Raw genomic sequence first — 26,291 nt, forward strand, 5'->3', positions numbered from 1 at the left:
AATTAAGGCAAACAAATATATCGGGGAAAACATGAACATATTAAAAACACGAAAGGAGAGATGCTAAACAAAGAATACAATATGGTTGGTTAGAGGGGAACTTCCATTCACTCACTGAATAAATATTTACCAAGCACAGACCATATGCCTGGCACTCTGCTGGGTGACCTAGACAGAGTAGTGCACAAGGTAAACCCTGCGCCTTTTCTCCAACAGCTCATACAAATTTCTACTCCATGTAAAAATTTCTAAAAAGCCCTGATATGACTATCTTGCCTTGTTTGGCTCTTGGTATGGTGGGAAAGCTCGTTCTCTGCCAAACAGCTCTAATTATTAGAGCCCTTCCAAAGAGAGAGCTGATTCATCAGCACCCTGGAATAATTCTAGGCAATGACAACAATAAATCTGAATTGCTCTCTCACACACATTAACTTATCTACACCTCATAACCTCCATATAGTGATTTTACTTTCCGTTTTATATGGTTGAAGAAACTGAGGCTCAGAGAGGTTAAGTGATTCCACCGAAGTCATGCCCCAGTATCAGAAGTGGGACTTGCCCCTGGCCCTCAACAGCAGAGCTGCAGAAGAGCTACTTAGTGAGCCACACAGAAATAGGCAACTCTCCCAGACCACAGTTTTTCAAAGATCTGAAGGTGGCTCTTAAATATTTCCTACCTGTGAGTCTTTGCTTCTCCAGGATAAAGAACGATCATCAAGTTCATTCAGTGTAGCTGACCTGCCTTCATCTAAATGTGGTTCATTTGCTGGTTTCCCTTTTACAGATGGACTCCAGAAATTAAAAACAATTACAGTCATGGGTTAACCAGTGAAGGCTATGACAACACTATAATTACATGTGTACCACTGTGATCATGTGTTGATTACTAGTTTTCTTTCAAGAAATTAAATAACAACATTTACTAAGCACTATGTGCCAGACACTATGCTAAGAAATTTATACACATCATTTCATTCAATCCTTATAACTCTGTGGAAAAGACACCATCCTTATCCCCATTTGATGGAACAAAAAAAAGGACCCAGAGAGGCTAAATATCCTGAACCAAGGTTATACAGCCAATAAGCTGTAGAGGGAACGTTCAAATTGGGGTCTATTAAATAACAGAGTCCATTCTCCTATCTCAATAATTATCACCCTCTGGGCATAACCCATTTCTCCATGTCCTAAGACTTTGCCAAATGCCTTCATAAGATCTATTCGTATTAGACTAAAAAGCATCCCTACTGTACCAGGGAAGTCACCACAATTAAAAAAGGGGGACAGGGGATGAAGAGGAACTAGGGTAATCAATCATAAAGAGATTGCTACTCAAAGAAAAGGTTAATGATCTTTTGCTTGCACACGGACAGCAACTGCCTTAGACCAGCTTATCTCTGTATTCATTTTGAATAAATTTATACCAGGAAAAAATTTCAAATGGGGTCAGCCTACTTTAAAATAGAAAGTTAATGAAACACTTTAATTAAACAGAAATTAAGTCCTCAAAAAATATAAAACTAAGTTTGAGAGAGGCGCCTGGGTGGCTCAGTCAGTTAAGTGTCCAACTCTTGAGTTCAGCTCGGGTCTTGATCTCAGGGTCGTGAGTTTGAGCCCTGCCCCTGGGCTCATGGAGCCTACTTTAAAATAAAATATTATAAAAATAAGCTTGAGAATCTGGTAAGAAGTTCATTAGATTATAAGACCTATGATGACAGGAACTATAATCTGTTACTTATTTCCCAAATATTAGTCTAAAAGAGAAGTAGTTTGTTCTGAGAAACATTTCTTCAAGGAAAGAGTAAGAGGCACAATCACAACAGGAGAAAACAACTGTATATCCCATTCCTGTCAGAGGATAATTTCTTTGTTTGTTATTTTCGGAAAAGTAAAATAAACTTGATTTGCAGTGAACACGGTGTAATGTAAAACGTGTCAAGTTACTTTGCTGTACACCTGAGACTAATTAACAGTGTCAACAATACTCAAATAAAAATAAATAAATTTGATTTCACCAAAACTATGGCAAATCAATCTGTTAAAACTTAAATCACTGAAAACCCCCGAAAATAAATCTACCATAATTTACCAAAAACATTGTAATAACTATGCCATCTGACACAGCATATTTCCTTATTTTTGTACCTACAAACAGCGTGTGTTCTTGAGAACTTATAATTCTTTTTTCATTACGTATCTTATCATTTCTAAGATGTTTTATTTTCATAACCGTAACATAACTGACTTACATCAGTAGTGACTCCCAAAACTGTTTTCCTTGTCTTCTTCAAAAAATCTCTTTCCTCTCTAACAAAGAAATAATGATCCATAAACACTTAAATCTACTAGAAACAGCTCAGAGAACTCTGTTGGAGAAAGTAAACTACTTCTGTAATGGGAATCATCACCCACTAGTATCTGTTTCTGGATGACACTTACAATGAACTAGGAAGTTAAGAGATAAAGAACTATTAATATTCGATGAGTAAGGAACTGGTTCTGTAACACTACGGTACTATTTATAAAATGGGAGGTTCCAATCAATCACATCCCACATACAGGCACCCAGTCTCCGCAGCCAGAGTGAACTGAACGACAGGCAAAACCCAAACCCTGAAGTCACTTCAGACCCCCCCTCCTGGCATCCTCCACACCGATCCACATCCTCCACAGGTTCTATCAATTCGGCCCACTCAAGTCAACTATTCTGTCCTTTCCTCCCTTTCCAACTATAGCTGCCTTAATTTCAATCCTTACTTCATCTTCCTCAGATTACTGCTTTGCTTCTTCAGTGACTTCCTTTTTCACCCTCTTCTCCCTCCAGTCCTTCTTCCAGGTGGTAACCAATGCTCAAGAACAAATCTGAGGTTACTCTCTTGTTTATCAAAAACCTACCACAGTATGTCCATTTCTGGCCAAGACTGAGTAAAAGAGACCAAATTTATTCTCCTGCCTAAAACAAAAAATTCAAACTGAAAATATATAAATAAATAACAGTTTGCAAGATGCTAGAAGTCATCTAAGGAAGAGGAATCAGGATGATAGGAAACATGAGGTGAAACCTGTGATTGCGCACCCCCCCCAACCATCTTGAGGCAGTTTTCAGGTTGCAGGGCACACAACACCAATCAAAATTCTATGACCTCTTTTTCATAGATTTCAAAGAATCTTTGGCACAGATTCTAAAATTCATATTGAAAATGCAAAGGACCTAGAATAGCCAAAACAACCTTAAAAAAGAGAAAGTTGGAGGCCCAACACTACCCAATTTCAAGACTTACCATAAAGCGTCAGTAATCCAGATAGGGTGGTACTGGGGTACAGACAGGCAAACAGATCAACAGACTACAACAGAGTCCAGCAATACAAACAGTCGTCTACGGATGACTGATTTAACAAAGGAGCTGAAGCCATTCAGTGAAGAATGAATAGTCTTTTCAACAAGTTGCTGGTACAACCGGCTGTCTGCATAAAACAGAACACCTTTGATCTATACCTTGAGCCAAATACAAACATTTAGTCAGAATGGATCACAAGCCTAAATGTAAAATCTAAAACAATAAAACTTCTAGAAAAAGTTACAAAGAAGATCTTTGAGATCTTGGGTTAAGAAGAATTCTTAAATACAACAATAAAGCACAAGCTGTAAGAGAATAAACTGCTAAATTGGAGATTATCAAAATCAAAAACTTCTGTCCCTCCAAATAATCGTTAAGAGTACAGAGTGGGAGAAAATACTCACAAACCATATATCTCATAAAAAACTGTATTCAGAATATATATAGTTATTCATATTCTCAAAACTGAACAATAATAAAAAGCTGTTACAAACAGAACAAGATTTGGGTAGATGCTTCACCAAGGAGGTCAATGTCAAAGAAGCTCAGGAAAAGGTATTTGACATTACTGGTCAGCAGGGAAATGCAAATAATTAAAACACCGTAAGATACCACTGCGTGTTTATTAGAATAGCTGAAGTTAAGAAGACTGCCCATATCAAGTGTTGGTGAGGATGGCAGTAACTGGAGAGCTACCTGAATGTATTCCACACACGGATTCCTAATTTCCAGACAACTATTATTATCCCAAAAAGCACATTCTACCACATAACACAGGCCACGTTTAATATAATTTCATCTTATCATAATGACTCAGAAGAGACTTCAAATATCATCAAGTCTCTCAGTGTCATCATTATGGTTTTACTATTACTATAAAATATGAAAACATGAGTCAACAGAAATTTTTTATGTAGCAGATATCAAAGCAACCAGCTTTCAGTCTATAATTACCTCACAAAATTATGATTGCTTTTTATTATAATTTGTTTTCTCCAACCCACTAGTTCTCAAAGTGTGGTCACCGGACCAGGTGCATTAGCACCACCTGGGAACTTGCTAGAAATGCAAGTTCTCAGGCCCTCCACCAAACAAGTGGATCTGAAACTCTGGGATGGGGAACAGCAATGTGTGTTTTAACAAGCCCTCCAGGTGATTCTAAAGCATGGCAAAATTTGAGATCCACTATTTTAATATATGCTTTAAAGTTAAGATCCTAAATTGCCTTTTCTCTGAGATTCTTTCTGAAATCACAGAATTCTAAGACAAAGAGGAACTGCTACTTCAAATCCATGTTTTCAACAAATCTAGAACTCAACCAGCTGTTTTCCTATTTTTATACTCTTGAATTATTTTAGGCCTTTTAAAAAGCTAGAAAACCAAAACTGAATGTAAGGTTCCATAAATAATGCATTCTACAAAAGCCTTTGTTTTAAAACAAACTTTTCTACTTAAATACCCTAAGTCATTTACTCACATCTATTTTCTGCAACGGCACCCAACATTCCTTCCAAATTTACCAGAATAGATTTGCTTCTAATTTCAGCTGCAAACTGTCATCCTCTAGTGAGTATCTGTACAACTTTTAATTAGGTTCATCTAAATGGAATGGATTTTTAAAATAATTCCAGTTATAAATTTTAATTGTTTCATAAAGAGACTTAAGAAAACAGCAGAATGAAAGAGGAAATGGTTTGGACTGAATCAGGACATCTGGGGCTGATGATATTGCTTAGAGATTTTGAGTTTCCTGGGGCTCAGTTCCCTTCTTCTGTAAAAAGGAGCTGGAGTAGATGACCTGAATAGGCCATTTCAAGTTTAAGGTCTATAAATCTCTGCTCTTACCCTTATGCTCTATGGTGCTGTAGCTTTACAGTAATGTGACATGGCAAATTTTCTTGACATGTTTTATCTGTTTTTAATCCTTTTAAATTGTTTTAAGGGGGTGCCTAGGTGGCTCAGTCGTTAAGCGTCTGCCTTCGGCTCAGGTCATGATCCCAGGGTCCTAGGATCAAGCCCCACATCAGGCTCCCAGCTTGGAGGGAAACCTGCTTCTCCCTCTCCCACTCCCTCTGCTGTGTTCCCTCTCTCACTGTGTCTCTGTCAAATAAATCAATAAAACCTTTAAAAAAATTGTTTTAAGAAACATGCCTCTCTGTAGGACTCAAGAAGATCACTCACTATTACACTACTCCCTAAAGAGCTAAACACAGTAAAATATGAACACACGCAAACTTTTAGTTGCAGAAGCACTTCAATGGTAGTGTGATTTTTAAGCCCCTTATTCTAAGATTGGCTCATTTATCTCCAAAACTATGGGGATGCAGAGCATGAACCCCCATAGGCAAAGATTCCACAATGTCATAAATAACACGGACTTGGGAGGCAGAATGCATGGCTTTGAATTCTGCACCTACCACTGAAGAACCTTTTGTGATCTTGGGCAAGTTATCTAAACGTTCTAAACTTCATTTTTCTATCAATCTTCTGTTTAGAAAGAATAATAGGATCTCCTTCATACAAATTAAATGAGCTAACTGACAAATACCACTTAGCACAGAGGGCAACACAGAATGCACACTCAATAAGCATTAGGTATTATTAATGTTACTTGCCGAGTACTACTCAGAAGTTATCAGAACAAATGTACATGCAATTCAATTTAGTAAATACACAAGGGTACACCTACTTGGTGCAAGGCACTTCACCACTCACTATAGAGGCAAGGGTTCTCGAACTTCTGAATGGACCAAAATTACTTGCGATGTTTGTTTAAAATGCTGATTCTTGGGCTCTGCTTCCAGAAGCTCTGATTCTGCAATTTTAAATAAGCCTTCCAGATGTTTCTAAGGCAGGCAGTTGATGAATGATGTTTGAGAAACATTTCTGCAGGAGGTTCAAAGCGAAAAATCTTTTCCTTCAAGTTCCTACAAACTCTAAGCATATTTTCTGTTCCAGAACTCACCGCTGCTACCTGTTGGACCTGTTGGCTGTGTAACATGTGAGCCTAATATGGCCCTTCCTTGTGGATTCCATTCGCCATCACTTAAGTTCCACTCTCTCTGTCCCGATGCAATGAGACAACTCTTTACCTGATACATGAAATCTACTAATCCTCTAAACCCCAACCCGTGACTAATGAAAGTCCCTAAATATAAAGGCTATTTCTGACCTCTAAAAACACAAGATTCATGAACCCTGATTACTGAGCTATAAACCTGGCCATGGCTTCATTCATAGTCCTGGTCTCAGCCTTACGTTTCCAACACTGCTGCCAGCACAAATCACAGCCTGTCCTCAGTACAGGACACATTTTCAAAAAGAGATTGTAAAGTGTCAAAGCCCATATAAATTTAACTCACAAAGGATTTTAATGTATACAAAACAATAAGAACAATAAAGCAACAACCAGGGGCCAGGGGATGGAGGACAGAAGGCAGACTATGACAAAGGAATTTAACTGCATTACAAATGTTTAAGTTAATCTCGCTAAAGAGTGAACTCACTGACCTAGTAACTTTACACAGGGTTTTGAGTGAAAACTCTAAGACTAGAGGTACAAAGACCTGTACCTAAGCACTGCATACTAGCCGGTGAAGTTGTTTGTCACGGAGGTAGAGGTTAATAATTGTGAAACTGTCTTAAATACAACTTGGGCCAAAAGAGTAAGTAAATGGATGGTGGACAGTGGGCGCCTCTAGTAACACGGCTGTGTAAGACAGAAATTTGAATACCATCACTGATTTCTACCTTTCCCTCAACCTTCATAATCAGTGATTGAGTTGCATTAATTATTTCTCCTTTGTCTCTTAAGAATCTGACTACTTGGGGTGCTTGGGTGGCTCAATAGGTTAAGCGTCTGCCTTCAGCTCAGGTCACGATCCCAGAGTCCCAGGATCAAGCCCGGCATCAGGCTCCCTGCTCAGTGGGGAGCCTGCTTCTCCCTCTCCCTATGCTCCTTCCCTGCTTGTGCTCTCTCGCTCTCTCCCTCTCAAATAAAAAAAAAAATCTTTTAAAAAAATTTTAAAAAAAGAATCTGACAACTCAGGATGCATGGATGGCTCAATCAGTTAAGCAACTGACTCTTGATTTCAGCACAGGTCATGATCTCAGGGTCATGAGATCAAGCCCCCTGTCAGACTCTGTGCTCAGTGGGGAGTCTGCTTGAGATTCTCTCTCTCCTTCTCCCTCTGCCCCTCTCCCTGCTTGTGTGCATGCACTCGCATACTCTAATAAATACTAAAATCTTAAAAAAAAAAAAAAAAAAAGGAATCTGACTACTTCTCAACACCCATGTCACCTTCCTCGTCTAAGCCCAAGTCACTATCATCTAATGCCAGAGGACTGACTGCAACAGCCTCCTAACTGGGTGGCCTAACTCTACACTCATTCCTAGCAAGCCATTCTCCATATCACAGCCACAGAATTCGTGCAAAATAGAAACCATCTTATTCCTATTTTTAAAACTTTTTAATAGGTTCTCACTGTCCTGAAGTCCAAACTCCTTAATTTGACTTATGAGAGCCTACCACCCCATTCTGATCCTTTCCTAATTCTCTCCAGGTTCTGTTCAGTCCCCAGTCCCCATGTCTATTTTAGTCACCACTGTATATCCAATACTTAGTTCAGGTAGTATTAATTCTTTGATCTCTATATGAATGCTACCACCTCAGTGAGAGATAGACTCTATTTTCTTTATGCATGAACTGAGGCTAGCCCTGTGATGGATTTGAGTAACTGAACACATTGGAAGTGATGTTCTGGAACTTCTGAGCCAAGTTTTAACAGGTCTGGCAGTTTCTGCTTACTTCGTCTTAATACAGCTACTAGGCTGGGAGGAACCCAAACCACAGGGAGAGGCTATATGAAGACCAATCCTCAGGCTCTCATCAACAATTCCAGCTGAGTATCCAGTCAACAATCAGAACCAGCTGCCAACCATTTAAGTGAGCTACCTTGCGAGTTTCAACAGGTGAGCCCCCCAAGTGGCCACCATCTTAATTGATATCACTTGGAGGGGAAGAGCCTCCCAGCCCAGTTCAGTCAAACCACGGAATCATTAGATAGTAAAAAACAAACAAACAAACAAACACATACACACAAGTTTGTGGTTTTAAAACATTAAGTGTTAAGGTAGTTTCTTTCACGGCAATATGAGCATAGGTCATCATGGTTGAAATCCCATTCCCAGTACCAATTTCACTGACTGGTACTTAACAAATTACCCCAATAAGCTCCATATCTTGAGGTGAGGAATACCATCCAAGGACAGTGATGGGGGGACTTGAGAGGAGCCATTCCTGGAGAACAGTTACTATAGCACATGAGAAATACACAATATCTGTAATAAATGTATATGCACCTGTCCTATATTTTACACTTCATTTCTTTTCTTTTCCAGGTCTAGATTTAAAATGTGTTCTTAATGAAAAAGAGAAGTTAAATCAGTCACCTGTTAAACTCTAACAGAATCAAATATATTTCCTCAAGGTTCTTTTGAAAAATCTCTTCCCATGGTACGCAACTGGGACCAACCAAAACCATTAAATATAGAACAAAAGTATATTAAAATCTCTGTTCACATAGCAGTCACTTGCTCTCACTGTGCTATAACTACATTAAAATGTGTGGGGCAGATCATGTAAAGAATTATGCTTGTATTTTGACAGGTTCCCCCACTGACGATATGGCCAAAAGTGGTAAGGGTGAGAAGCAAAACCAGTATCCTTGGTGTGAATATGTAAATATTTGTTAAACATCTGAGTGAAAAGTAAATTACTGGAACATATGATCAGTTAGCCAAAAAATAAAAGAGGAAAAGGGAAGAAACTGCTTCATAGCTGAGCATTTGAGATACCTCTTAGACCCTGCCTGATCATCTCTCACATGATTTGGGTCTAAGAGGTTTCTAGGTTTTACAGGAATTTGATGTGTGAAACCAGCAGAGTTTCTTATAGAAACAACTATTTGTATTCTGCTTTGCAATTATTAAGTATCTAAACACAGGTGCACAGTGCACTCTGGAAACTATAAAATTAGAAACAAGTTACAGCTAACAACACTGCCAATTTCATTATTATTAAGTTGAAGTCAAGATCTAGATACTCTCGTAAGTTTGGCACTGAGAAAACAAAGAAAAGGCAGATACAGGTTAATTCTTTCAAACTTGAGAAATTCCAAAACTACCAAAAAATTCTGGAAGATTCTATTTCAAGAGAACAGAGAACACTGACAAAAACTGCATCTTCTATGTAACACATTACATAATCTCTCTTTGTTAACTGGTTTAAATGTCTATTTTAGACCGTCCCACAGGAACTCTGATCCTCTTTGCTTGAAATTAAATCCTATAATAATTTTCTCAAACTAGAACACATTTCTGCTTCTTAAACCTATCACAAATGTAACTTTTTTCCTACTAGGGAGATAATGCCCACCCTTCCCCACACACACTCTTGGTGCCATGTCCCATCCCCACCCTGAGGTTTACACTTTTAAGTTGGTTTTCCACTAATTCTCTTTATGACCAAAGCCAAGTGTTTACAGGCTGACCCGTCAAGGTAAGAGGTAAACACTGTATACAAAGCACATAAACTGTTTCAAAATAGGAACAACCTTGAAAAGAAGATACTGTCCATACTTTACATGCAGTGAAAAGGGAGCTCAAAGAACTGAAATAATTGGTTCATACCGACACAGCTATGAGACAGCAGAACTTGAATTTTAACTCACGGCTATCTGTACAATACTAACTTTAAAATACTAAATCTAGGGCGCCTGGGTGGCTCAGTGGGTTGGGGCCTCTGCCTTCGGCTCAGGTCATGATCCCAGGGACCTGGGATCGAGCCCCGCATCAGGCTCTCTGCTCCGCAGGAGGCCTGCTTCCCTTCCTCTCTCTGCCTGCCTCTCTGCCTGCTTGTGATCTCTGTCAAATAAATAAATAAAATCTTTAAAAAAAAAAATACTAAATCTACACCAAGATTTAGTTCTAGATTCAAGATTTTAGTTCATGATTCTACACGTCTTAAGGATCCATCTCTCACCTGCAAATGGCCCAAATAATTATTAACAAAATAACTGAGCAATTAAATGAGTACTATGTGCTAAGCATAGCGGAGAACATTTTATACCTATTATTTAATTCTTACAGCAACCCTAAATAAGCTGGAAGTGAGGAAGACGTGTGAGTACACAGTTCAATACTCAGTAGATATCACTTGCTATTTTACGATATTATCCACATTTTTTAAATGAAGAAACCAAAATTTCCTTAAAATCAGAATGCCGATAACTGCCTGAGCTGGGTTGGAACCCAGGTTACTTGATTCCAGAACTGGTTTCTAACATCCTTGTCACTCTGCCCAGCCAACCAAAGCACTGTGCTGTCCTAATTGGTCAAAAGGGAAAGACAAAGGAAAAGCCAGCAGTAGCCACGGCCTTGCTGACTGAGAAATGCACTGCATCTCGAAGTGCTGGAGCTGGAAGACGTGGTGCTAGAAATGAGAAAGGCCCAAATCAGAGCTGATCTTCGATCTGAACCGCTCGCAGCTATCTGACTCAATTCTTTAGGGGTCTCACACATCTCTGTGCATCTTGCAAGCAAGCAGAGGCGTTAACTGCCCTTTTGTTCTAGATGATCTTTTCAAGGATGTCTGTACCATGAACAGAGCTCTGGAAGCCTGAAATAATGTCTTCCTCCAGAGCAGAGGCACATGTAAAAAAGACGATGTCTTCTTCCAGGGCCAAAGAGTGGGGACATTTGTTGCCCATTATAAAAATCTGGATTCCCTGAGCTGGAGGGTCCTCAGGTGTGACACAGACTGCAGATCACCCTGGGCCCTTCCATACCAGCCCGGTAAAGATTTGGGTGGGGGTCAGCAAGGCGAACCTATGGAAACACGAACCTACTCGATATGAAGCAACAAGAAAGACTGTGACCCAGGAGTCTCCTGTCTTCTGGCGGGATCCATGAAGCTGTGACCAGCTAACTGTTAGCTTGCAAGGGGGGTAAAACCTCCAGAGCTTCACAGATCTTCACACCTCTTCTCACCTTTGCTTCCCTCAAAAATACCCTCTCCCACTCCACAGGAAATACTCGTCTCTTTATCAATGTCCCCTGTATGAAAGTTCTCCTCAAAGCTCCCCTCTAGAATGGACTAACCCCATGGTGCCCCTCATTGTTTCCTGACACAGGTTTCATTCACAGCACCTTTAAAGCAACAGTCCACTTGCTTATTTGTGTGCTGTACCAGGTAATCAATTTATTGCTTTTCAACTCAAAATTCACCTTTTGATACATCTCTGTGATAACGGATGAAAGTGCTTTAAGCATTTCTTCTTACAGTGAGCATAATGTTACACTTTCTCAGTAGAGGGTGCTGGATGGACACTGCAGGCAGAAGGGATTTTTCTGGCAAACGTTACGCTTGGTGAAAAGACAGGATGCTTGTGCCCTAAGATCAGGAGCAAAATAAGGATGTCCATTCTTGCCATGTCTAGTTAACCATACAGCAGGTTCTAGCCAGGTAATTAGGCAAGAAAAATAAACAAAAGGCAAAAGGATTGGAAATAAAGAAATAAAACTGTACCTACCCTCAGATGACGCAATGTTGTATACAGAAAATCCTAAGGAATCCACCAAAAAAATATTTAGAACTATTAAACAAGTTCAGCAAGATTGCAAGATACAAGATCAACATAAAAGTCAAGTGTATTTAATTATAATAAACAATCTTAAAAAATTAAGAAATTACATTTACAAAGCATCAAAAAAGTGAAATGTTTTGAAATTAACAAAAGTGTAATATTAATACTCTGAAAACACTGTTAAAAGAAATTAAAGATATATATCTAAGGTAAAAAAGTTCCTGTGGTCATGGATCAAAAGACCTAATATTGTAAAGACCGTAACACTCGCCAAATTGATCTGTAATTCCATGCAACCCTATCAGAAGCCAGCTTCTTTGTAGAAATTGACATGCTGATCCTAAAATTCATACAGAGGTACAAGATACCCCAAATACCCAAAACAGTCTTTAAAAAGAACAAACTCTGAGGACTACACCTTCTGATTTCAAAACTTGCTGCAAAGCAACAGCCAAGACAGGGGTGGTACTGGTATAAAGATAGGTATATAGAATTCCAACAACAGAACAGAATTAAGAATCCAAAAACAAACCTGTGTCTATGGCCTACTGATTTGCAACAAGGTACCAAGATCATTCGCTGGGGGAAAGAATAGTGCTGGGACAACTGGATAGCCACGGGCAAAAGAACGAAACTGGACCCTCAATTCAAACCACAGATTAACTCAAAATGGATCTTAATGTAACAGCTAAAACAGCAAAACTCTTAGAAAAGAAAATACAGATAAATTTGCATGACCTTTGATTTGGAAATGGATCCTTAGGTTTGATACCTAAACCAGAAGGAACAAAAGAAAAAGGAGATAATTGGACTTCATCAAAATTAAAAACTTGTGTGCTTCGAAACTACCAACAAAATAAAAAGATAATCTGAAGAATAGGAAAAAAAAATCTGCAAATCATGTATTTGAAAATAAACTTGTATCTAGACCATATAAAGAACACTTACAACTCAAAGCTATAAAGAGAAATAACTCAGTTTGAAAATGGGCACTGAATCCGATCGGCATTTCTCCAAAGAAGAGATAGAAGTGGCCAATAAGTACATGCTAAGATGCTTCACATCACTAGTCACCAGGGAAACGCAAATCAAACCCACAGTGAGATACCGACTTATACACACATGTTCATAGCAGCGTTTCCTAATATACAGATAACTATTACCAATAATAATCCAATGTTCGCCAATGGATGAATGCATACATAAAATGTGGTATACACACACAGTAGACTATTATCTGGTCATAAAAAGGGAAGAAGTACTGATACATGCTAGAGAATACAGATGAACCCTGAAAACGTCATGTTAAGTGACTGAAGCCAGTCACAAAGGCCACATATGATGACATTTACAGTAAATGTCCAGAATGGGCAATTCCGTGGAGGAAGAAGTAGTAGTGGCTCCTTTAGGGCTGAGGAGAATGGGGAGGGACAGACAGGTGATAGCTAAAGAGTACAGGCTTCCTTTTTTAGAGGTGATGATGTTCTAAAATTGAATATATCAAGTATCTATATTTATATTAAAAACCACTAAGTTATAAACTTCAAATGTCTGAATTATATGGTATGTGAATTTTATCTCAACAACCTGTATCTTTAAAAAGTCACCAAACAAAAGGATAAAACAGCTAATGGAGATCAGAGGAGTGATTAACCAGAAGGGATTAAAAAGAAACAAGGTTAGGATGAGTAAAATCCCATTAAGGTGAATTTAAGGTGATAAACCCTAAGTTGCAAAATAAATTTCATTACAGCATAACCACATCTCATAATGAAGGATCCTTTATTGATGGCACCAAATCTAATACCTATAAAGGCAATTAGGACCGGCAGAGGACGTGGAGACATACACAAGAATGAGTGTGTGTGTGTGTGCATGCGCAGGGCACACAGCAGAAGCTGTCTTGATTTGAGAACCATCCAGTGGAACTAAACTCTGTGACTTCAGGCAAATCCCTTAACGCCCCCTGAGCTTCAGCAATCTCAATCTGTCAAATGTTTACTTCACTTTCATAGGATTATTAAGAAAGAAAGTATCTGTAACAAGATCTAGAAATTTGTTGAGGGTCCCCTCCTATCTTTGTATCTCTAGCATAGTGTTTGTCATATAACAGGTACTTAGTAAATATTTGTGGGACTAACTTCAAAAAACATAAATGGCTCTTGGAAAGGAAATTAAAATATAATTAAGTACATGCACTTTGATATGGACATGTAGGACTCAAAAACCTTTATAAGTAAGAATTTTCGTGATATAGAAGCTTGATACAGACACTGTCAAGGCTCACATTATGCTCTTTTATGTGAAACTAGAAATTAATTTTTACCGGTAATGTAAGGAATTAGGGGAAAAAAAGTTATTTGCAAGAACATTGCTGTCTTCTCCACAATCCATTTTTAGGTATCACTTCTGTGTTTTGATTGTGTAAAATTTAACCCATTCTTCAATCCATATACAGGAAAAAAGACTATCACAGAATGACTGTTGTCTCGACTGGGGGTCAGTATAGCCTGTAATTGGTCAACACCTATTCGTTTAGTATTGTTTACGGCAGAACTGGGTAGCTGAAACAGACAGAAGGCCAAAATTTGACTGGGAAACAGGATGTTCTTAACTGACTTTTCCAAACTCCCATATCTAGTGGTAGGAATATAGACTTTATAAATAATTAATGCAAAGAAGCACTCTACTGTTTTGAAGGATGACTGCTTGCCAACACAGAGAAACCAAAGACATCAGTTTGGTCTGGGTGGGAGAGTATCTGCAGACAAAAGAAAATACTTAAGCTTGCCCCTGAGAGACGAATCGGTGCCTTCTAAGCAGTCAACACAGAGAGGAAGTCATGTGAACACAGCCAAGGAGGCTTCTTGACAGGACACATACTCTGGGAACTAAATCCAGTCTCTCCAACTGGCGTATACCGAGTGTAAAAAGGGGTGTAGCTGGTGACATCATGAACATTCTTGTAAACTATGCTCTATGGTTTAAAATGGCACAGAAATTAATAGCTACAATTTGCAGAGAGTAAATGCCAGATGCTTTGGTCACAGCCTGAGACATGATCAAACAAGAATGATCTAGAGACAATGGTCACCAAGATTTATAAATAGGCAAAACTTTTTTTTTTTTGTAAGCTCAGCAAGGGAACCTTGTAAGTCAATAATGAGAATTAGCACAGAATGAACTCTCCAAACTGTTTAAATGAGAAATTCTCATTTTCAGGTACAATGGTGACAGAGCTCAGCGAAAGGGCTGTCTCTACAATGAGCAGAGGCATAGGCAATACGTGAGTAGATAAGAGGAGTTATCTCAAAGCTTAGTGCAACTGAGAGGGGAAAGTCACACAAGAACACTGGATTGAGAATATACAAGGAGTAACTCATTAAAATGTGTATTTCCAATCTGAAATAGGTTATTGTGATAAAATAACCCTTTCAGAGAATGGTACATAGTCCTCGGTCAACCTCAAGGCTCAGTGTACTCATACGTTGAACAGTAATTAATTATGTTACCTACCTACCCTATAGCATTGTTGTAAAATTAAATGAATACCCATAAGGCATTTAGAGCATGGCTGGCACACAGAAAGCACTGTGTCCACTATTATTAAGTTGCTTAATAAGTATAGTTTACAAAAGACTTCTGCCTACTGGATATAAAATCAGGGGGCTAGGTTATAATGTAAAAAGTCATGAGTGGGCCAGATAGGCTCATAATCTCATTTACTAATATGAAGTTCTCCTTATCTTTACATATACTTGTCGTATCTGTTAACTCAATTATTAGCTTCTCGAGGACACGGGCCAATAAATAATTGGCGATGGATCGACATAAAGCTCTAACAATTACCTAAGAAAAGTGAAAACCAACCAAACTCAAATAACTGTTTTGAATCAGCACTGTATGGTAAAGAGAGAAAAATCACTTTGCCTGAGCGCTGGCCCAAAGAAAAGGAAAGCTACATCTTTGTCTTCTAGCAAACGCTGCCGCTGCTGCCACCGCCAGCTTAGAGACAGTAACTCTGGATTTTATAAATATTCCCTCTGCTCCTCCTCCATCTACTGAACACTGCCTGTAACATCTCACTGGGTGTAACTTGTCCAACTAACATTTGCTTCTTACCTTTCAGCTACCCTCTTCAGGATCTGACACTACAACAGCAGTAACAAACACAAAACCAAAGAAGTTGATAAAAGCTGCCTTCCATATCCTTTTTCAATAAATTTAAGAAGTATCATGAAACAGTGATGAAATCATTCTTAACCAACCATCCCTATGGCAAATGGTGCTGCAGAAGGATGGGGAAGGGTAGAGCCAAAGGTCACGGAAGCTCCCTCTGTGTGAAGGGTAGACTGAATTCTATGAGGCCTTCGAAGAAATTCTTGCAAGGAACATTCCCCTTGTAATTTGGTCACAGGCAAAAAAAATGAAGCAAAAAGCAAGGTGTGGGTGGCCAGCCCAGCGCTCTGTCTAGTACTTTCGAGTTTTTAACTCTCATCCGCAGAGAGAAAGCCCGCCTCTGGAAGCAGCACCCAGGGACAAGCAAATTAGCATTTCCAAGGTCAATTGCTGACAGGCTTAATTGTTTACAGCAAGTAGAGTATTCTGGCTGCCGAAGTTAAGAGGCCTGACCTTCCTGGCTTGCCCAATGCCAGAAGAAACTAATTTACCGCATTAGCTACAAAAATATCAAAAGTACTGTAGGAATGGAGTCAAATCAGCATGTGACATTTCAAACAGCATAAAACATTAACAGGATCCCCCAAAGTAAGTAATTTTTTTTTAAGATTTTATTTATTTATTTGACAGAGAGAGATCACAAGTAGGCAGAGAGGCAGGCAGAGAGAGAAGGGGAAGCAGGCTCCCCGCTGAGCAGAGAGCCCGATGCGGGGCTCGACCCCAGGACCCTGAGATCATGACCTGACCTGAAGGCAGAGGCCTCAACCCACTGAGCCACCCAGGCGTCCCCCAAAGTAAGTAATTTTAAGCTGGTTAAACAATTTGGGGAAAAACTTGAAGTACCAATCATAGCAGTGGTAGGGGGGTGACAAGTACAAAAAAAAAAAAAAAATCAATAAATGGTACTATCTCATTTTACCAAGTGGTTTGATTTGAATAGTCACCAAAACTACTAAAAAGCTGCAAAGCTAGTTGATGTGACTGCCTTACAGACTCTTGCTGTCCACGGACACTTGCTGCTACCTACTACAGCAGCCGGCTGCCAAGTGTGGCTTTTAAGCATACGAAATGTGGCTGGTCCAGACTGAAATGGACTGAAGGATTCTGAACTTGCATACATTAAAAAAAAAAAAAAAAGGAAAAATAACTCAATTTTTATACTGATTACATGCTAAATTCTTATTTTAGATATACGGAATTAAACAAAATTATTACTAAAATTAAATTCTCTTTCTTACCTTTTGTAACGAGGATAAAAAAATTTAAATTGCACATGTGCCTCCCCCTAGATTTTCATTGGACAGTGCTGCAGTATATAAATAACACTTTACACTTACGTAAAACACAAATATATAATTTCAGTTGTAAAGTACAGAGAGGAGATAAAGGCCTGAATGAAAAAAATAATCCTCTCTAAAATAATCAAACTGATTTCAACTGTGAATCACCAACCTAATAAAAGCTCCTTTCAGCTTACCACCAGACAAAATTTTATTTTCTAAAAAGGAAACTGATGTTTCAAAATCGATTCTAAAGTCTGCTCTACTCTGCCTTGAGTTGTCATCTTTGCCTAACATTAAACTAGCCTTAATTCTTCCCAATGATCAAAGATACATGATAAAATGCTAGCCTAATTTTTAAGTCTGATCGAGTGATCTCAACTCAGTTTTTTCTGTATTAGTCATTATCATACCCTATTAGGTCACTAAAACCTAACTCACGCCTTTGCTCCAAAGATAAAAAAAATAGAATCAACAGAAAGAGTATTCTCAAGAGCCTAGAAACTCAGACAGTATTCAGATACTATACATACTCTGTTTCAAAAACTGAAAGACGACTCATTTACTATTTCAGAAAGTGACATCCCATTGTGAACAGGAGAGATTAGCAAACAGGAGAGAACAGCAATCAATGATTTCCACACATTCCATCATTCAGAGAAACCATGCCAACTTTCAGGTTGTTACAGTCAGTGGAAGAAAGAAAATCTGGAGGTGCTGGGAAGGTTCGAAATTTATGGGGTGAGGATGAACAGCAAGAAGAGGTGAGGCAAGGCAAACAACCACCCAAAGTTTCCTCTCCCCAGCTCTTAAAGAGGAAACTACTCAACTTTCTGCCTGAGGAAGCCAGTAGGAAAGGAAAGCACATTTTCCACCTTTCCAGCTCCTAAAACTGCCCCAAACACAATTAGCCCTCTAGCAGAAGGACCAAATGACCTATGCTTGTGAACAGAATGTGTAAACCTTTTTAGAGAGGTTTTTAAATGTAATCAACAACAAAAATCAAGATTCAGTAACTTAGAATAATAACTAACAAAGCTGCGGTGTATACTTCTGTCTTGTGACAGGGTCTACATGTATCACTAGTAAATGAAAATGAGTAGCCTGCGTAATTGAAAACAAAGGTAGTGGAGATAATACGGTTGGTTATTCCTCATTCCTGGAAGAGTTCATCTTAAAATGTAACCTTAACAATCCTATAGTTTCTCTGGTCTGATATAGTCAACACATGTTTGTTTTCTTAGATATACGGAATAACTCGAGCTCTGGGCTACAACATTCCAACCCTTTAGTGATTGTTCCTTTTGCCCAATCCTCAAGTCTGCATTCAACAGCGGCCCTAAGGCCGAAGGCTACCTCATAAGAAGTATTCTGGTGCCACCTAGTGGTGTATGTTTCCGGCCAAATAGGCAATGAGGTCAGACCCAGGGTTCTCAAAGTCTGGCGCAGTGGATCAGCAGCATCAACAGCAGCATCACCTGGTAACTTGTTAGAATTGCAAATTCTTGGGCTCAACAGACCTGCTGAAACTCTGGTGGTGGGGTCCTGCAATCTGTATTTTAACAAACCCTCTAAGTGGTTCTGATGCACCCTCAGGTTTGAGAACCACTGAATTAATTAGCTCTTACAGAAAAATTAAATGCCAAAGTCTTTAAAAAACGAGGTTTGCAAATTAACAGAAGTGCTCAATTTCTAATTTTGGGAAACAACTTAATTTTCTATACAGTGGATCCAAGTATCTCTATTTGGAGAAGTGTCTTCAAAGACACTTATTAACTAATTTATATACATTCAACACCTGATGAACATCAAGCCTCTGAAAATGTGAGAGGAACTCTCCGAGGTCTCTGCCCCAGGACACCAGGTTCAAAGGGAAGATCAGACATTAACAGAGCAAATTACAATATAAATGCAAAAACACCCCATGAAACAAAGAAAAAACATTAACTGGTTTCAGGATATGAGGATATGGCATGTTACTGCATCGTAAGTGGGGGCAGGGCTCATCTGGGAACACACGAAAAGCCAAGGAGGAAGAATACTGTTCACTTTTAAAGATTATTTCTTTTTTTATTTTTTTTTTAAGATTTTACTTATTTATTTGAGAGACAGAGTGAGTTAGAGAGAGAGCACATGAGCAGAGGGAGAGAGAGAAGCAGGTTCCCCTGCTGAGCAGACAGCCCAATGTGAGAATTGATCCCAGGACCCTGGGACGATGACCTGAGCCAAACACAGACACTCAACAGACTTAGCCACCCAGGCGCCCCAAGATATTTCTCTTTTTAAACATTTATTATCTATTCATTTGAGAGAGAGAGAGGGAGAGCACATGCACAAGTTGGCAGAGGGGCAAAGGGAGAGCAAGAGACACGATCCTCAAGCAGACTCCCCACTGAGTGCAGAGCCCGACAGGGGCGGGATCACAGGACCCTGAGAGATCACTACCTAAGACAAGATCAAGAGTTGGATGCTTAACCAACTGAGCCACCCAGGTGCCCTGAATACTGCTAATTTTAATTTTTAAATTAATAATCATCTACCCTAATGATAACGGATGCCACAGAAGAGTCCACTGTATGTATCTGCACTGTGCAATTGTGTTACAAAGTAATCAGGAGAAAAGCAGATCTGATGAAGCCTTGCTAAATTGTTTTATTTTCTATTTAGGTCTTAGAGGAAAACTTGTTTATCAAGTAGCAACTTAAAACACCCAGGGTTCAGTAAGAGCAGTCCCATAATTTATCTAAGATTGCATTTCTTTAAATTCAGCTTTACAGGGGCGTCTGGGTGGCTCAGTCTGTTACGTGTTAAGTGTCTGCCTTTGGCTCAGGTCATGATCTCAGGTTAGCAGGATCGAGCCTGCATCTGGCTTCCGGCTGAGCAGGGATCCTGCTTCCCCCTCTCTCTCTACCCCTCCTCCCCCTGCAAATAACTAAATAAAATCTTTAAATTCAGCTTTATAGCATGCTCTCCTTTGGAAAAAAAAAAAAACCTCTCAATTTTAATATCTATTTACTCAAAGAGTTACATATGTTTCGAAATAAAAAACAAACAAAACCTGGATCAAGAAATCAGAATGGCCACCTCCACACTGTCGAAATTAAGTGCCATTCCTTACTCTGTGGCTCAAACTGCAAACCAATCATTTAGGAGGGAAAAAATAAACTCTGAAAGGCCAGCCTTGCAAACCCAAGCGTCTAGTATGACTGGCAACATCAAAGACATGAATACAGGTGGCATAAGTCAAAGACTTGCTCTCTTGATTAGTTTTCATTTTGTACTTTTAAAATATTACTTTAAATATACAGAGACCAACGTTTTTCATTCCCTTTTAAGAGCAACTGCCCTTAATAGGATGAAGTTTCTCACAAAACTGTTCTTCTCAAACCTTTCCTGTACTGGCATAGAGGCATAAGGAGAGGCCACAGCTGGACGTACATTAATATTTTAGAATGGGGCCATTCCTCAATTTTATCTAACTAAACTTAAAGGGCTTCTGAAAATTTAATTGCTCAAAGATGATCATCACAACAACAATTTTGGTAAATGAAGTCAGTACTTTTGCCTCAGAAAGCAGAAAGGTATCTAAAAATTTGAAAATCCAAAAAATAAGCCCCAGCTACTTGAAAAATCTCCTAATGTAAGAAATTCCATTTTGCAATTAGGCAAATAAGAAAGTATTCCGAGAATACCAACACATTTAGAGAATAAAAGAGATATGGTGGCACTAAGGGTCTACTGCTTAAACACCACACACTATAACATAACTCAGGGTAAAGTGATCATTTCAAATGAGCTCTAAGTTGAATGGGGACAGCAACCTGCTTTAGGAATATGCAACCAAAACAGTACACATCACCCCCCTCCAAGTGTGTGGGAACAAGAATCCCCTATATCAACAATTTAATAATATAGTAACAAGAGATCCACAGTACAAAGTGAGAAAATGATACCCACGTGATCACCACCACCTGTCTAGCAAAGCTCATTTTAATTTGTGATGAAACTGGGGAACCCAAAAGGTAAACAGGAAGGGTACCAATCTTACAAGGCTAAGAGGAAAAGGAAACAGTTCTGCTATGAAGGTGATTCATGGACTTTCACACACGCTCTTCTGCACTTTAATTTCCCCCAAGCCCTTCACTGCTGTCCAACAGCACAGTCGACTGGTTCAGACTCCAGCTCTCTTCTCTTACGGCTGCAGATTTTATGATGACTTTTATCCAGGTCTCCTACCAAAGCTAAAGCCAAAGACCTGAAAATAGACTACAGATCAGGCTGGGAAGGGTTAGATCTAGAGAAGCTACCCACTAAACATTATGGGTGACTTCGGCTGCCGGCCACGAATGAACAACGGGCCTGGAATCGGATGTCCTGCGGTGAGGACTAGAAAGCTGGACAAAATATATGAGACAGCCGCTTTCAGAAAGTGGGACCACAGGGACAGCAGAACCGTGAGCCTCCCAGAAAGGGACAAACAAGTTAGGTAAGTCCTGCATTTGCCTGCCTCCCTGCACGAGGGAAGAGGAAGCCCAGCAGAGAAGGAAAGTCTTGAAGGACCAAGGAGACAGAGACTGGAGTTCGGGGAAGCTAAGACAACAGGGGTTTTCAAGACAGAGCACCAAAAGGGAGCTACCACAAAGAGAGAGTGCTCTAGGGATCTGCAGAGATCTCCTCAATCCTAAACCACTGAGAAACAACTGCTGGGAGCTGTAAAGTGAACAATTCCCCGAACTCACACAGAACTGGGAGACATTCGAATTCCATCCAGCAGAGTGGAGCTATCTCACAGAACCCTCTGGGCAGTCAACAGAGATGCAGAAAGGCCAAGCTCCAGAAGCAGGCTAAAGTGGCCTTCAAATAAATTGACACGAACTTGACCCGCACTAACGAAGTCTAACAACCAGCCTGGAAAGGACTGGTGTAATCCACAAATTACTTTGATGCCTGCCAAAACAAACGCCGTAATTCTTTATTGGTAGACAACAAAATCCAAACACTCAACATAATACACACAATGTCCATGGGAAGAAGCAGCGACAGGAAAGACAGAATTAGCAGAGGAGGATATTAAAACAACTATTATAAATATGCTCCATATACTCAAGAATATAGAGAAAACATGAACATAATGAAAAGACTCTATTTCATTCTTTTTTATGCCTAGAGTTGAAAAATCCAGTATCTGAAATTTAAAAATCATTGCATAAAATTAACAACAGAGACTGTAGAAGACAAGACCGATGAACCTGAAGACATAGCCACAGATACTATTAAAACTGAAGCCAGACAGAAAAAGACCTGAAAAAAAAAAAAAAATCAATCAAGCCTCAGTGACTTACAGGACATTATCAAGCTGTCCAATATACATATAAGTAGAGTCCCAGAAGAAGAGGGTAGGGGAGGGACTATAAAAAACTATCTGAAGGGACGCCTGGGTGGCTCAGTTGGTTGGACGACTGCCTTCGGCTCAGGTCATGATCCCGGAGTCCTGGGATCGAGTCCCGCATCGGGCTCCCAGCTCCATGGGAGTCTGCTTCTCCCTCTGACCTTCTCCTCGCTCATGCTCTCTCTCACTGTCTCTCTCTCAAATAAATAAATTAAATCTTTAAAAAAAAAAAAATATCTGAAGGGGCGCCTGGGTGGCTCAGTGGGTTAAAGCCTCTGCCTTCGGCTCAGGTCATGATCCCAGGGTCCTGGGATGGAGCCCCACATCGGGCTCCCTGCTCCACGGGCAGACTGCTCCCCCCCCACCCAACTGCCTGCCTCTCTGCCTACTTGTGAGCTCTCTCTGTCAAATAAATAAATAAAATCTTTAAAAAAAAAAAAAAAACTATCTGAAGAAATAGTGGCAGGAGTGCCTGGGTGGCTCAGTTGGTTGAGCATCCAACTCTCGATTTTGGCTCAGGTCAGGATCTCAGGTTAGTGGGATCCAGCCCTGTGTAGGGCTCTGCGCTCAGCACGGAATCTGCTTAAGATTCTTGCTCTCCCTCTGCCCCTTCCCCTGCTTGCACATGCTCTCTCTCTCTCTCTCTCTCTCTCAAAATAAGTTAGGGAAAAAAAAAAGAAATAGTGGCAGAAATTTTTCTGAATTTGATCAAAACTATAGGTCCACCAGTCCATAAAGCTTAAGGAACACTAGACAGAAAAAACAAAATCACACAAAGTTATATAACAATCAAATTGCTAAAAACCACATAAAATACTGTTGCTCCCCCGCCTCCATATATAAAATTAAAAAAACCCTAATCCAAAGACAGCAAATTAACCACTTTCTAAATCTTCTGATTGAAAAATGTTGATAAAGTTCATTAAAGCTCAATTTTTCTATTTTGGTAGAGGCTTTCCTGTGCCTGTATCCCTAACATAACCTTAGTCTGTCTACCAAGTAGTCAAGCATGAACAGAGTTAAAGGAATGCAAGATAATTTTATTATAATTTTATATTAATGCATTTGCATACCTTACAGTTCACAAATGTCACATACTTTAGATTGTATGCTCCTTGAGATCAGGAACCTTCATGGTTTAGCCTGCAAAATTTCTAGTACAGTTTCTACTGGCACATAACTATCTGAAGACACATGAATGAGTCGAGCTCATTTTATCTTCAGTACATGGTTATGTGTTATGCAAAACAAGTAGAACAAGATGAGAAAACCGATGCCCAGAGGGATTCAATGACTGTTCCAAGAATACTTGGAAGGTGAGCAGTATTTCACATCCCTAGAGTGATTCCTCCACACAGGGTTATCCCAAAGTAGACACAAACGAAGTAACTTTCAATTGTTACTTACTCTGAGTTTCCACTAGATCCAAGGCAACACTAGAAGCTGTATCCATTCCAGAGCTGATACAGGATTGGAAGTTTTTCAAAGAGGAGAGAGCAGATTCTATACCACTGAAGGATATAAAACCAGTTGAACCTGAACTTGAACTGGAACGTCCGGGCATCTTGAAATTATTACCTAAGTTTTCAAACACAATGAAATAAGATTTAGGAGTCAGAATAATAATGGAATAGAAAAATAATACTGCTGTAAACGTCCATATGAATGTATCTAATAGCCCACAAATGTCACAGTATTATATACATTCTATATCCCTGGAGGGGACACCAAAGCATTGTGCTGTCATGTGGGCCACCAAACACAGATGCACCCAATACATGAGGAAGCTAAGTGTTTTCATTTTTCAAAGGAGGGAAAATACTCTCTTTCAAAATATTCCCTGGTTCTCTGAAGAATTTAACAACAGCACGGTTCTCAAACACCTAAAACTTGAAGGGGTTAGAAAAAGTAGACTACTTGTATGATGCATTTTTCTAAAAACTGAAAACAGTAGGACAGGGTGGCTGGCTGGGTCAGTCGGAAGAGCACGCGTCTTGGGGTCGTGAGTTCGAGCCCCATGGCGGGTGGAGAGATTACCAAAAACAGTAATAATAAAATAGTTTAATAGGGAGAACTTCGAAACCTGTAATTTTTAACATGCCTGACATATATGCATATTTAATTCTGAAAACTGTAAATATATAAATGTAAATAAAAAAACACATATTATATATAGATATTGTATATATTCCTGACAGTCCTCTGGGTTCTAACAGATTTACAGACTTGGTTAGATCCCAGATTCTGTCAGTAAAAGCAGAATTTATCTACATTATAAAGTATGGGGGCGATATGGAATAAGGGTCAAGTATACAGCTTCTAGAACCAGACTATCTGAATTCAAAGCCTGATTTTCCCAGTTAAGTAACTGAATGACTTCAGGCAAATTATTTAAGCTTTCAGTGTTTCATTTTTCCCTTCCTAAAACTGGAATCACGCACCTCTGGAATCCTGCCCACCTCCAGGATTACTGTGAGAACAGAATGAGATAAGGTGTATAAGAAAACACTCAGAATAATGTCCAGCATGTGGAAGCAAATATTAACATCAACTTCATCATTATAACCCGATAAGCAAGAATATGGAGTAGTGCTTGAGAGAATGGACACTGAACAGAGATGCTTGGAAATTCGGTCTCATCCATACCTTTTGTAATTGCACGCCCCTGTTTAAGTTGCTTACCCTCTCTATCTTCAGTCTGCTCTTGTGTAAAAGGAAATAATCGTATCTCTTTCACAGCATTATTGAGGATAAATTAAATGTAGTTTTCGAAAACTTGTCTGATCTTAAGAATCAGTTGAAATGCTTATTAAAAATATAAATTTACATATAGGTATTATCTCAGACCTACTGAACCAAAGTCCCTAGTGGACACTCCGAGAAAACCTGTATTTTTATGAACTGCCCCCAGGTGATTCTTGAAATCAAACAAGTATGGAAAACACTGAGATAATTGCATCTCCCCCCAGATTTTATGTTGAGAGCCTAACCCCCATTGTGATGGTAATTAGAAATTAGGCCTTTGGGAGATAATTAGGTTTAGATGCCCTGAGGCTAGAGCCCTCAGGAAAGGATTAGTGTCCTTATTAGGAGAGGAAGAGACACCCCAGTTCTCTCTCTCTACCAAGCAAGGACCTAGCAAGAAGGGGGGTGACTGAAAGCCAGAAATAGGGCCCTTATCAGCAGCCAACTCCCCAATCTCTGACTTCGAGTCTCCAAAAGTGTGAAAATAAATTTCTGTTGTTTAAGCCACCAGTCTACACTATTTTTTAACAGCAGTTAGAGTTGACAAAACACATGATGTATATAAGGAATAATATAATCCAGGCTAAGTGGGAGTGTCTACCACATAGAAGCTATCTTTATTATGTGCATGCAAAACTCACATTACTCTAATGAAACTACATTTGCAGAGACCTGGGTAAAAACTTCCTTCTGTAACTCTGGAGTATTTCCAGG

At 39.4% G+C, this 26,291-nt stretch overlaps 1 protein-coding gene across 2 annotated transcripts in view; it reads right to left on the bottom strand.

Moving 5' to 3' along the window:
• Positions 1–26,291, bottom strand: part of LOC111146535 (NSE2/MMS21 homolog, SMC5-SMC6 complex SUMO ligase) — a 226,278-nt gene that overhangs the window by 198,348 nt on the left and 1,639 nt on the right. For both annotated transcript variants that reach the window (XM_022502106.1, XM_022502107.1), the window contains exon 2: positions 24,240–24,410. In XM_022502106.1, coding sequence (XP_022357814.1) covers positions 24,240–24,396 — 157 coding nt within the window. In that variant the 5' untranslated portion in view covers positions 24,397–24,410. The remainder of the gene's footprint in view (positions 1–24,239; positions 24,411–26,291) is intronic.

Source organism: Enhydra lutris, unplaced genomic scaffold, assembly GCF_002288905.1.
Source record: "Enhydra lutris kenyoni isolate GAN:26980312 unplaced genomic scaffold, ASM228890v2 scaffoldscaffold14, whole genome shotgun sequence".
Lineage (NCBI taxonomy): Eukaryota > Metazoa > Chordata > Mammalia > Carnivora > Mustelidae > Enhydra > Enhydra lutris.